Genomic DNA, 12,904 nt, shown 5'->3' on the forward strand with positions numbered 1-12,904 from the left:
TCTCTAAGAGCGTAAGGTTAAAAATGTCCAGGATACAATACAAAATTTACTCAGCATGTGAAGAACCAGGAAAATATCAACTCGTGAAAAAAGACACAGGCTAAAGCTGAGGTGGTGCCCATGTTGGAATTATCTGACACACTGTGGTCTGCAGATTTGTGGCCTCCATGAGCTTGACCTCCTAGTGTTTATCCTGGGAATATGCGACTTACTTGGCAAAAGCACGTTGCAGATATAAGGAAGGGTGCGAATCAACTAGCCTGGATTCGTTGTCTAGATTATCCAGGTGGGCCTTAGGTAATTATATGAGCCTTTAAAAGCAGGGATCTTCCTCCAGCTGGTAGCAGATGGGGAAGGCAGAGAGACTGGAAGTGTAAGAAGTTTTCAGCGTAACATTTCTGGCATGGAAGATGGAAGGGGCCATGAGCCAAGGAATGAGAATGACGAACAGCTGACAGCCAGCAAGAACTAGGGACCTCAGTCCTATACTCACACAGACTTGAATGAGCCTAGAAGTGTATTCTGCCCCCAAAAAATCCAAGTAAGACCCTGGGTCATCTAACACCTTGACTTAGACCTTTTGAGACCCTATTCAGAGAATTCTGGTGAGTTACATTACACCCAAACTTCTAACCTATAGACACTGTGAGTTAATAAAAGGCTTATTTTAAGCTGCTAAGTTTGTGGAAATTTGTTAGGGCTACAGTTAAAAAAAAAAAAAAAAAAGGGCCGGGCGCGGTGGCTCAAGCCTGTAATCCCAGCACTTTGGGAGGCCGAGACGGGCGGATCACGAGGTCAGGAGATCGAGACCATCCTGGCTAACACAGTGAAACCCCGTCTCTACTAAAAAATACAAAAAACTAGCCGGGCGAGGTGGCAGGCGCCTGTAGTCCCAGATACTCGGGAGGCTGAGGCAGGAGAATGGCGTAAACCCGGGAGGCGGAGCTTGCAGTGAGCTGAGATCTGGCCACTGCACTCCAGCCTGGGTGACAGAGCCTGACTCCGTCTCAAAAAAAAAAAAAAAAAAAGTTTATAAAGCCCCTATTATTAAAATAGTCCAAGAAGTAAAACTACTCTTGAAACAGATGGAAATATAGAAAGTCTTGGCAAGAAAATAGAAGATATAAAGAAGTGGGAATTTTAGTGAAAAATACAATAACTGAAATAAAATGGAGGTGATAAAGGAAAGAGTGAATTCATAATGCATGAATTTACAATTCTTTAAATCAATTTTTTTGGTTTGTTTTTAATCTTTTTAATACTTTTTGTTTTTTGTTGACAATTATTCCTTCACAATCATTCTTAATATATCTTTTTTGCTCTGCATCCTGAGAGAAACTTCTCTAGTAATGAACTATGGAAATCATCCCTGTGAATATAGTCTTAGTTTTTTAATCTGGAAGAATTTGCGCTGTAGTCTATTGGACTGGAAGCCATGCCAGATGTTAGTCTCACCCCTGCACAAATCAGGTCTGTGGCCTTGAGCAAGCAGCTTTGTTTTCTAGGCTATAGTTTCTTATGGAAAGTAGAGACTGGGCCAGGATTTCATAAAGGAGGAGCTTCTCTCTCCCTCACTGTCAGCTTGAACTCTTGCATGGGTTCCTTGAATCCTTATGTACATCAAAAATTACTGCTAGATTTGTTTTTTGTTTTGACTTGTGGAAAATTCCAGACATTCAGAAAAGTAGAGAAAATAATAAAGCCCATGATGCATCCAGCTTCAGTAAAATCAACACGTGGACAATCTTTTTTCCTGTACCCACCTCCACTGACCCCCAGCTCGTTGGATTATTTTAAAGTAAATGCTAGATATTATTTCGTTTTATCCGTAAATACTTTAGTATGCGTCTCTAAGAGAGAGGGACTTTTTCCCCTTCCTGTACCCACAATACCACTAAAACACTAGAAAATAATATTAACCTCTTAATATCATCTGATACTTAGGATTCACATTTCTCTGATCTGTAAATATTCGATTCAGGATTCAAATAAGGTCCTATATATAGCATTTGATAACATCATACCTTATAGATAACATGTCTTAGCAGTTTGTATTTACACACATACACCGTTTCCTTTTTTTGTTGCCATTTATCAAAGGGACAAGGTCATTTATCCTGTAGGATTTCTTTGTAGTCCTTTTATTCCTTAAGATATATTTTACTGGTGATGTAGAATGGAGTTACTGGGCTTTAAAGTCACTTGAAGTAATTTTCTTTAGTTTAGCTGATGTCTTGATTTACAGTTAAGACCATTTGTTTCATTTTGTTTGGGTTTTTACGACTTGCTTTTCTAAAATATTGATTTAATTTTGCTTTCTAATTATGTGAAACCATTTATGAAGTTCCCATATCAAAACTGCTAAACACCGTGTACAGCTTCCAACATTGTTTACCCCTTTCACTTCCTCCCTCATAGGTAATGATTTTCATTAGTTTTTGGTTTATGCTCTATTTTTTTTTTAATATAAACAAATACATACCACTTTGGGAGACTAAAGCAGTGGGATCCCTTGAGCCTGAGAGTTCGAGACCAGCCTGGGAAACCTAGTGAGACATCATCACTACTAAAAAAAAATTATATATGTTTTCCTCTTTTAACAGAAGTTAGCATGCCATGCACCTGGTTTTGCACCTTTTATTCACTTTTACACCAAAGAAGCATATACAGATCTGGCTTTTTTCTATAAAGATTTTGATGTTAAATTGGATGACTTCATACACCCCCCACAGAAGTACAGAGAATCAGTTATCCAGATTCACTTCAGCTCCTAAAACTTCTGTTTTTCAGTTTGTAGAGTTTTGTTTAATGTAAAATCAGAATACCAGGTTGTAGAGGATCTAAAATACACTCTAAAGGAAATAATACACCTGTTTAGTGTTCAGGCGATTAAAAAAAATAACCTAGCAAGTAAAAGTAAGATTTTCAAATATTGGTTATGTACAAAGAAGTCTCTTTGGAACAATTAGTCTGTGTCTATACTGTTGTTGAATTTGACTGAAAGTGATCTTCCTTTTCTTACACACATTTAGCCACTATTGCATTATGCTAAGGTAGGAAGATTGTGATAACATGATTTTATGAGGTATATTTAATTTGTGGCTACCAAACACTATAAATTAGTAGAAATCAAGAACACATTTTCTTTCCATTTGTTCTCACATTGAGCTGCCTTATCACAGAATCGTGGATTCTTAGAGCTGAAAAAGATCTGATTAACCCTTCCCTTCCTCTGTAATTTTCCAGTTGAAAAAGCTGGGGCTGGGAGTGGTGCCACGACTGAGTTTGTTAATGGCAGAGTTGGAATTGAAACCTAAGTGTGCTGGCCCTGAATTTCCACCACCCCCAGCTGCTGCTGCCTCCTTCCTTGTTCCCCATTAGCGCCTGCCTTTTTATTTGGTCTTTTTAAAATCGCAGCTTGGTAGATACGTTTCTGTGTCAGTAAGCGCTCTTCTGTCAGCAGAGGTTCTTGAGTTGTTGACTGCCCCTCCTGGTGTTTGAGGGACAGTGTTGCCCGCATATGGATCCTCCTCAGTGGTCAGCTCTGTGCGAGTGACACAGCCATCCTGAAGCGCCTGCCGGAGAGGTGTATGCAAGTGATTTCTGCAGCACCCTTCTCCCCAAGCTTCTGGTGCCAACCATGGTTTCTGTGATGCTCGGGCCACATTGCCTTCAGACAACACCGTAGCAGTGTTGGTGTGTGTTTATGCAGCAGTGTTCTGGGGAGGGTGTGCAAGCCCTGCTGGCCCGCCCACCTGCCCAGCCAGCCATTTCTCATTAGCACTTTGAAGGCCTTACTTTACAGCAGAGGTCTTGACATTTTTCTCTGCTTCCTCACATTGACTATTTAGTTCCTTATTCTAAAAGTTAGTAATGCTTTAAGGATCCATCTCTTGCTGTGCTGCAGTAAAGAGGTAATGCACCCCAGGGTCGAGGGATTGAGGAAGAATTCCATTTGAACATCATCAGCAGTGAAGTTTGTTCCCAGTGCTGCAGTGGACTTTCCTATTAGATGAGTGTAGTGAAATATCAAGTTCATATTCTGCTTTCTTGGGTTGGTCATAGAGAAGTTGGGTTTTTGATTTTCCCAAAGCAGACAGTAAAAAATATTTTAGGGAAGGTGATTTTTTTTTTTTAATTGCAAAATAGAAATGTTAGCCCCTACCCTTTACTGTGGATGGTGGACTGTGCTTTTGCCTAAAAAGCCATGTGCTGATTTTCCAGCAGAAGAAGAGTTTTGGTAGCCAAGTCTGGGCCCAAGTCCTAGCTCTGTCACTTCTGAGTTATGTGTTCCTTGGCAGGCCTTTTTTTTTTTTTTTTTTAATAGATTTTATTTTTTAGAGCAGTTTTAGGTTAGTAGCAAAATTAAGCAGGAGGTAAAGAGATTTTCCATATACCCTCCACCCCCACATACACACAGCATCCCCTACTGTCAACATCTGTCACTAGAGTGGTCCATTTGTTACAAGCCTACTCAATACATCATTATGACCCAAAGCTTTGGCAGACTTTTGAGCTGAATTTTCCAACTTTAAAATGGAAATGACATGTCACAGGGTTTTCTGTTGTTAAATGAGACTATACCCACAAGAGCCGAGTTTGTAGTAGGCGGGACCAGTGTCAGTAGTGCAAATTGTATCCGGCCACCAGAAATGTTTTTAGGAATGAAGACTGCAAAGCATTTCATTCACATTGAAAGAAGATGGCACAATAAACTGAGTCCCCCACGGATTCCTGGTTGTTTACGCTGCCACTTTCCTCTGGGCATCTGGGAAGTTTCGCTGGCAGGAGCAGGGATGGGCAGAGGTTGACACCAGGTTTCTAGGACCACAGAACGTGGTACACCAAGGATTGTTCGTGGCCTTGCCATGTTTCAAGTCTAGCTTGTGTGTTCTTGCCTCTTCAATACTTATTTATAAGCACACAAAGCAAAACAAAGATAATTTTCATTAGTCTAAATTTATGTAAAACAGCCTCAGCCTCATGAGTAGCTGGGATTACAGGCACCCGCCACCACACCCAACTAATTTTTATATTTTTAGTAGAGACAAGGTTTCACCATGTTGGCCAGGCTGGTTTCAAACTCCTGACAGATGATCCACCTGCCTTGGCCTCCCAAAGTGCTGGGATTACAGGCATGAGCCACCATACCCAGCCCTGGTGCATACCTAAAAAAAAAATTTTTTTCCCGTTGTCAGGCTAGGGGAAGTAATCCCACTATAGCAAATGATATTGAATGAGCAACCTGCTGGTTCCGCAGTAGATTGACAGGCTTTGACACCGAGTTTAACTGGCAATCACAGCAATGGGGTTACCTGCCAGTTTTCTATTAATGTATTTTTTTACATTTCTTTAAAGATAGTCTCACTATGTTGCCCAGGCTGGTTTCAAACTGCTAGCCTCAAGTGACCCTCCCACCTCAGTCTCCTGAGTAGCTGGGATTATAGGTGTACGCCACTATTCCTGGCTTTATTAAGGTCTTTTTAAGCTTTCAGAAGCTTAGTAATAAACTTAAAGTTTTAAACTTAAGTCTTAGTCTTAAATTTAGTGTTAAAATCTTAAATGTAAGTCTTTTTTTTTTTTTTTTTTTTTTTTTTTTTTTTTTGAGACGGAGTCTCGCTCTGCTGCCCAGGCTGGAGTGCAGTGGCCAGATCTCGGCTCACTGTAAGCTCCACATCCCGGGTTCACGCCATTCTCCTGCCTCAGCCTCCCGAGTATCTGGGACTACAGGCGCCCGCCACCTCGCCCGGCTAGTTTTTTGTATTTTTTAGTAGAGACGGGGTTTCACCGTGTCAGCCAGGATGGTCTCGATCTCCTGACCTCGTGATCCGCCCGTCTCGGCCTCCCAAAGTGCTGGGATTACAGGCTTGAGCCACCGTGCCTGGCCTTAAATGTAAGTCTTAATCTTAAAGCTGAGTAATTATTAAATGGATAGTTTATGCCACGTTGCTATTATGTGACAACAAACAGATTTTTCTTTGGGATATCAGCAACAGAGTACCGCAGAGTTATCTCCTCTCAAGTGAATCTGTCTTCTTAAGATCAGTCTCATGAACAAGGGTATTTTGTTGTGGCCTACATCTCAGCTGCAGCCATGTCGGCGTCTCTCTGGGCTGGATGAAAATTAGGATGTAAGTTGCTGCTTGGAAAGTGTGAAACGTGAAGATTTCCTCTGTGAGCCACATATTTGAGAAGAGAGTTTGATATTCCTTGAACTAAGAAAAGTGTTTTTTATTTGTCTGATACGTCATGTTCTCCTGAAAGAAGAAGCAGTGTTAAAAAGCTTGTTGTTTTAAACATATTTTTATTATAAAATAAACACATATAAAAACATGAATCAGGTGTATGGCTTAATGAATTACAAAATGAACACTGTCCAGGTCAAGAAATAAAACTGTGCCCCGCCAGCCTAAGAACTCCTTCCCTGTGTGCCCTCCCAGCGACAGTCCCTCTCTCCCATCAAGAAGGGACCGCTTCTCTAGTAATAACTTCCTTGTGTTTTCTTTTTACGGTTTTCTCGGTGGAATGTACACCTAGACATTACAGGTTAGCCGTGTCTATTTTTTTTAGCAGTAGATGTTTAGAAATGACTTTCTTATAATGAATAGAAGAGAAAGAACCTGAAGAAATTTTTCAAGCTATACTTACAAAAACATAAATGAGAATTATACAGTAGAATAAATAGGAGAAATGACTTCTAAAAATGTATTTCAGTTATATAAATGTTTACAGATTTGTAGCATTACTTAAGGGAAATAGTGCCTTTGATGACCAAAGTAAAACATCCTATCCCTTGTTTCAGAAGAACCCACTTTTGATGGTTTTATATTTGATAAATGTTGTGAGCTGACCGAGAACATGTAGATCATTTATTTTTATTTTCATGTTTTCACGTTGGAGGTACCTTCAAAGTGGAAGTCTTCTTCATTTGCATTCTCTTACTTTTGCATTAACTGCTCAATAAATAAAAGTTTGTGAAAGGACAAATATCATATATTCTCACTCGTGGGAACTGAAAAAAACGTTTATCAGAGGTTGGGAAGGGTAGTGGGGGTGGGGGTTAAGAAGGATTAATTAATGGGTACAAAAATGCAGTAAGAAGAAATAAGATCTATTGTTCGGTAGCACAATAGGGCAACTGTAGTTAATACCTTATTGTATATTTCAAAATAACTAGAGGAGTGGATTTGGAATGTTCCCAACAGAAAGAATTTGTAAATGTTTGAGGTGGAGGATATCCCAAATACCCTAATTTGACCATTACACATTGTTTGCTTGTGTAAGAGTACAAAACTTGAGTTAGACAGCAGTTAAGTTTAGGACATCTATTATATAGCATGGTGACTCTAGTTAGTAACAACATATTGTATTTCTGAAAGTTGCTAAGATACATATTATATTTCTGAAAACTACTAATTTTTGTGGATTTTAAGTGTTCTCTCCACAAAAAATGTTAAGTTTGTGAGGTCATGCATAAGTTAATTGCCTCAGTTTGGCCATCCCATAGTGTAGACATATTTCAGGGCATCATGTTGTACATGATAAGTATATACAATTTTTGTCAATAAAAAAATAAGAAAAAAATCACATACCCCATAAATACGTACAATTATGCACTCATAAAAATTAAGTAAAAGTTTATGGAATTGAAATGAAAAGGCTTATTTATGATTCGCAGAACTTCATATATCTCATGTTTAATATTAGTTTTGCAAAAACAGTAATTTGTTACAGTGTCGTTCTGTTTGTGGTTGTAGTCTTGTCTTTGGCCGTTGTCATCTTTACAGTGCATTGCATGATGTACCACTTCATGTTTTTTGATGCCAGTGACATTAAGTAAATACTTGGCAAATGTTTACAGTAAGAATTTAGTTCCTGCCCTCAAGGAGCATCCAGCATGAAGAATGACAGCTGAAGATGGTAGGTAACTGCCAACCTGTGCCAACCGTGCAGCTCAGGTAATAAATGTGTCAGTCAGTGGCTTTGTTCAGGAATTAGGATGGGACTTGCACTGCCTTGTCATTTTGTTCATACTACTCACATTTTGCTTGTCCCAGAGGATTTAGCTCTTCATTTTTTGCTTTCTTGTTTGATAAACTGGACGTGTGCAGAAGCTTAGAAGGTTGTCTTTGTGGGTAAGGTTTAAGTGTACAGTAGGAGATGCTTGGCAGTAAGTCACTGAGAGCCTATTTGAAATTAAGAAATAAAAAGGTTCTTTTCTAGGTGTGGTGGCTCTCGCCTGTAATCCCAGCACTTTGGGAGGCTGAGGTGGGAGGATCACTTGAGGCCAGGAGTTCACAACCAGCCTTGCCAACATGGTGAAACCCCATCTCTACTAAAAATACAAAAAATTAGCTGGGTATGATGACTCACGCCTGTGGTGCCAGCTACTCCAGAGGCTGAGGTGGGAGAATTGCTTGAGCCCTGGAGGTGGAGGTTGCAGTGAACCAAGATGGCACCACTGCACTTTAGCCTGGGCAACAGAGCAAGACTCTGTCTCCAAAAAAAGTGGGGAGTTCTTGATTTGCTTGTCTTGATGACAAAACAAGCATGAAAAAGAGGAAAGGGCCGGGAGACTCGGAGCAATTAAGTTGGCACACAAGGGGACTGGACTAGAAATTGAGACTAACTCTTTAAAAGGTTACGGATTAGTGGAAGACTCTGAGAGTGATTGGGTGAGATAAAATAATAGGTGCAGTGCTGCATTCTTTGTTGATTAAACACCCAGCATTTGTATCTCACCTCCACCAGTTTTGCCATATTTTTTGCCGTACTATGTTTTATTGTATTAAATATGTAAAAATTGATTTTTAAACATAAATAAGACATTTCACAAGGGAAGTTGCCATAAATAATAGATAATAAACACAATTAAAAACAAGCTAGTATTATTCTAGCTGATACTTAATACTAAATATTTAGTAGTTAATACTAGGCTGATCTTCGTTAAAAACGATGAAGACGCATTTTACTATCTTTGTGTGTCCCATACCATCATGTTGCAGACTTCAAATATAGACAATAAAATCTGTTTTTAAAAATATATACCCAATTTGAATGGAAAAATAAAATCTACAGTGCATTAAACAAATAATGATGAGAATAGCCCTGTTAGACTTAATAGCTTGCAAGCAGAGACCTTCCCCTTGGCACAAAGGAGAGTTGAAAAGGACATGAGCTCTTCCCTGGGCCAGGTGTTTGACCTGCTTGGGCCCTCATTGTCATCTGTTAAGTGGGCTGTGGATAGTGATGAGGGGGTTATTGTGAGGATGGGCGTTATTGTGAGAATGGGCAGGAGCTGGGAAGGGCCTGACCAAGGGCAGGTGCCTCCTGCTACCAGGCATGTAGTCCTTGTTACCCTTATCCAAACTGTCATTCAGTGCCATACATGAAATTACTTCCCAGACTACCAGTGGCACCCGCTCTACCCTGGCAAGACACGTTAGAAAAATCGAGGAGTACAAGGCTGGCAAAGACAAACCTGGCTGTTTTCATCTCCTTTATTGGCATTTGTCCTCAGCTGGAGTAGTCTTCTACTCCACATAAAGTCAGCAGAGGGGAAGAACAGTTGCACGAATGCCTCAGATCTTGCTGTGCACTGCCTGACACGCATTAATGCTCTCTATGCTTTGTGGAGCCCATTTACGTTTGGTAGAAATGGCACTATCTAGTACTTAAAAAGGATCATCACCACAATAACTGTTTGGGCTGGTGGAGAAAGGTGTGCTAAGGGAGTGGACAGCCTAGGGTTGGTGTGGCAGCCCTGGGCTCTCTTGCCTCTGCTAGGTGGGTGGTGGTGATGTCACTCGTTCGTGAGGTCTAACAGGTTAAATGAGTTAATGGGTATGACTGGCTCATAGAGCATTCAGAAATATTGTTATTGAGGGTGGTGCTTGTTATTTTATGCTCCACCTATGAGTGCCTGAGAGAAAATAATCTTTTGTAACGCTTTCTTTTGAAGTGATTAAGACTTACAGAAGTTGCAGAAATAATACAGAGGATTCCCTTGTCTCCGATAATTCTTTTTTTATCTTGTTTTAATACCTAAATAATGTGATAATTCCTTCATGTGTGTGTGTGTGTTTTTTTTTTTTCATTTTAGTGTTTTCTTCACTCAGATGGTGAAGAATGGGAGAGATAGAAGGAACATACAGAGTCCTGCAGACTGCAGGGACACGCTTGGGTGCCCAGACCCCTGTGGGAGTTAGCACCCTTGAGCCTGGGCAGACTCTGTTGCCCAGAATGCAAGAGAAGCACCTGCACCTCAGAGTAAAGCTGCTGGACAACACCGTGGAAATATTTGACACTGAGGTAAGAAGCATGATTTTTGGAGGCGTGTTTTGTTATATCTTCTAACGGTCAAATTATATACCAAGTTCCATTTTGCTGGTTAGACTTTGCATATTAAGTTGACCAAAAGTGACTTTGGTAACACATGAGAAAATCCTTAGAAACGGTAAATCTGAATTTCTCCTTTTATTTGGAAAGTGGTATTGTCGTATCTTTTGTTTAAAATTGTAGTATAATTTGGTCTTTCTACTCTTCTTTCGTGAGAGGCTGGCTAAGAGACTGCTGGAAGGTGCAGACTGGAGCCAGATGGTACACCCAGACCTTCCCAGCTTAGCCACCTGGTCTCAATGAGGCCTGGGCCACCTGGATGAGGGGATGCCACTTAGCCTCCATGTGTGTCAGCTTCCTATTCTGAAACGTGGGGACAATTATAATCCCTCTTTCGCAGAGCTGCTGGTGTAAGGATTGAGCAGACACCACACACAGAGCCTGTCATGCAGGAAGTGTTGTATGGTGTTAACATATAACTTACTTTTCTAGGTCAATGATAATACAGTTTTTATTTTGAAAATTCCGTTATAGAAGATTGCACTGGTAATATTAGCAAGAACAATTAAATATAGTAAGAATATATGCATATATCAATATTTAAGTAACACTATTTTTTAGGTCCATGTAATGTATTAGAAAACTTTTTTTGTTTTTCTACATGTTATTAGCATGAAAGTTCTTTTTATTTATTCATTTTTTACTTTTTTTTTTTTTTCTTTTTTTGAGAAAGTGTCTTCTGTCACCCAGGCTGGAATGCAGTGGTGCGATCATGGCTCACTGCAGCCTGGACCTCCTGGGCTCAAGCGATCCGCCCTCCTCAACCCCTGAAGTAGCTAGGATTACAAGCATACACCACCACGCCTGTCTAATTTTTGTATTTTTAGTAGAAACAGGGTTTTGCCATGTTGCCCAGGCTGGCCTCAATCTCCTGGGCTCAACAGATCCTCCTGCTTCAGCCTCCCAAGTGCTAGGATTATAGGTGTAAGCCACTGTGCCCAGCCAAAAGTTCTTTTTAAAATTATTTATTTTCATATGTAATACACAAATGCATTCTCTTTTCTTCTAATTTTTTCTGGCTTTCAAGTAACATCTTTAGAAGCTTTTCTTGCTCTTAATGGCACAAAAGTAAGGACAAGAGAATGAATTTAAACTCTAGCAGGAGGTTTATTTACACTTGGGAATTTCTTTTGAGGAGTCAAGATGCTACACAGAAAGTAAAACTATTAGTGAGCCGTGGACCTTATTGCAGAATGCATTGCATGGGGTGGGAAGGAGGGAAGAGGGAACACAGAGGAGGGGTGGTTGGTGGGTGGGGCAGTGAAGCTCTGAGCAAGGTGGTCTCTGGCCTTTAGTGTTGTTTGAAGGCAAGTATGGAGGGTGTGAGAACTCAGGGGACCGGGATACTTTTCTGAAGCTCTTACCTGAGGAGGAAGTGAAAGATAATTTCATCAGGGCCATGGTAACTGAAACCGGTAGGACCTGTCTGTCCAACTTCCCACATCACTTCTGGTGCAGGGAAGGAGGTCTGAAGCTGGGCAACCTTTGAACCCTGAAGAGTAGCAGTCGGCTGCGCTTTCACCAGCTCTTGGGTGACTTTCCTGTAGGAAATAGGTTAGTCTGGAAACTTAATTGGGCTCCCAAATCTTTTTCAATCAAGTGTTTGGAGGAATTTCCACCATGTAGCCATCCTCCAATAAACACGTTTACTGTAGTCTAGGCTTATAACGGGTGCAAAATTTAAGAGAAAAAAAAGTAAAAGAAAAATAATTGTACTAATAGGTTTACTTTTAGAGTGTCTCTTTTTTTCTCTCTCTCTTTTTTTTTGTTCTGCCTACTGGACTTTATCAACTAAAACTAGGACCCAGAAGAAAAAAAGCACACATTTGTTGTTGAGCTGTAAATAAGATGTAAATTCTTCTCAGAGAAATTCACCTTTACTGAGTATGAGTCATTTTATACCTAAGGAAATCAGAGATGCCATTTTGTGAAAGTTTTGCAATATTTACAGCTTGTCAGTTTTAATAAATTGAGATTATTGTTTCAGTTAAATATAACTGTCGTATTTGGTATTTGATATATCTGGCAGAGTTACCAGAAATTAAAGAACTTTTATTTGAAGAAAAAGAAAATGGTCTTGCATATTCTGAATATCCTGTGTTGGATGGGGTACTTTTTTTTTTGTTAAGAGACAGGATCTTGCTATGTTCCCCAGGCCAGCCTCTAACTCTTGGATTCAAGTGATCCTCCTGCCTCAGCCTCCCAAGTAGCTAGGACTACAGATGTGAGCCACTGTGCCAGCTTGGGGTATTTTTTACATTGTGTTGCCTGCTGATACACACCTGTAGGGAGAGCTAAAATTCAATATATTATAAGTTGGTTGTATTCTGCTTCCAAGTACCCTGTCCTCCACAACTGCATCAGTTAGCTTTGTTAAGTAACAAACCATCCCAAACATGGAGCTTAAATCACAGGTCTGTGTGTTGGTTTGGAGGCTCTAGTAGGCTGACTCAGAGGGTTGGGCAATCTGGGATTGCCTTACCCACACATTTGGCACCCTGGTTGG

The 12,904-nt window shown here is 40.2% G+C and overlaps 1 protein-coding gene across 6 annotated transcripts in view; it reads left to right on the forward strand.

The window, feature by feature from the left end:
- LOC105473764 (FERM, ARH/RhoGEF and pleckstrin domain protein 2) overlaps positions 1–12,904 on the forward strand; it is a 148,675-nt gene that overhangs the window by 7,204 nt on the left and 128,567 nt on the right. For 3 of the 6 annotated variants that reach the window (XM_071073768.1, XM_071073765.1, XM_071073767.1), the window contains exon 2: positions 10,103–10,311. The exons of 1 other annotated variant lie outside the window; for it this stretch is intronic. In XM_071073768.1, the coding sequence (XP_070929869.1) occupies positions 10,129–10,311 (183 nt within the window). In that variant the 5' untranslated portion in view covers positions 10,103–10,128. The remainder of the gene's footprint in view (positions 1–10,102; positions 10,312–12,904) is intronic. 2 more of the 6 variants (XM_071073766.1, XM_071073769.1) reach the window with 1 other exon arrangement.

The sequence above is a fragment of the Macaca nemestrina genome, chromosome 11 (assembly GCF_043159975.1).
Source record: "Macaca nemestrina isolate mMacNem1 chromosome 11, mMacNem.hap1, whole genome shotgun sequence".
Lineage (NCBI taxonomy): Eukaryota > Metazoa > Chordata > Mammalia > Primates > Cercopithecidae > Macaca > Macaca nemestrina.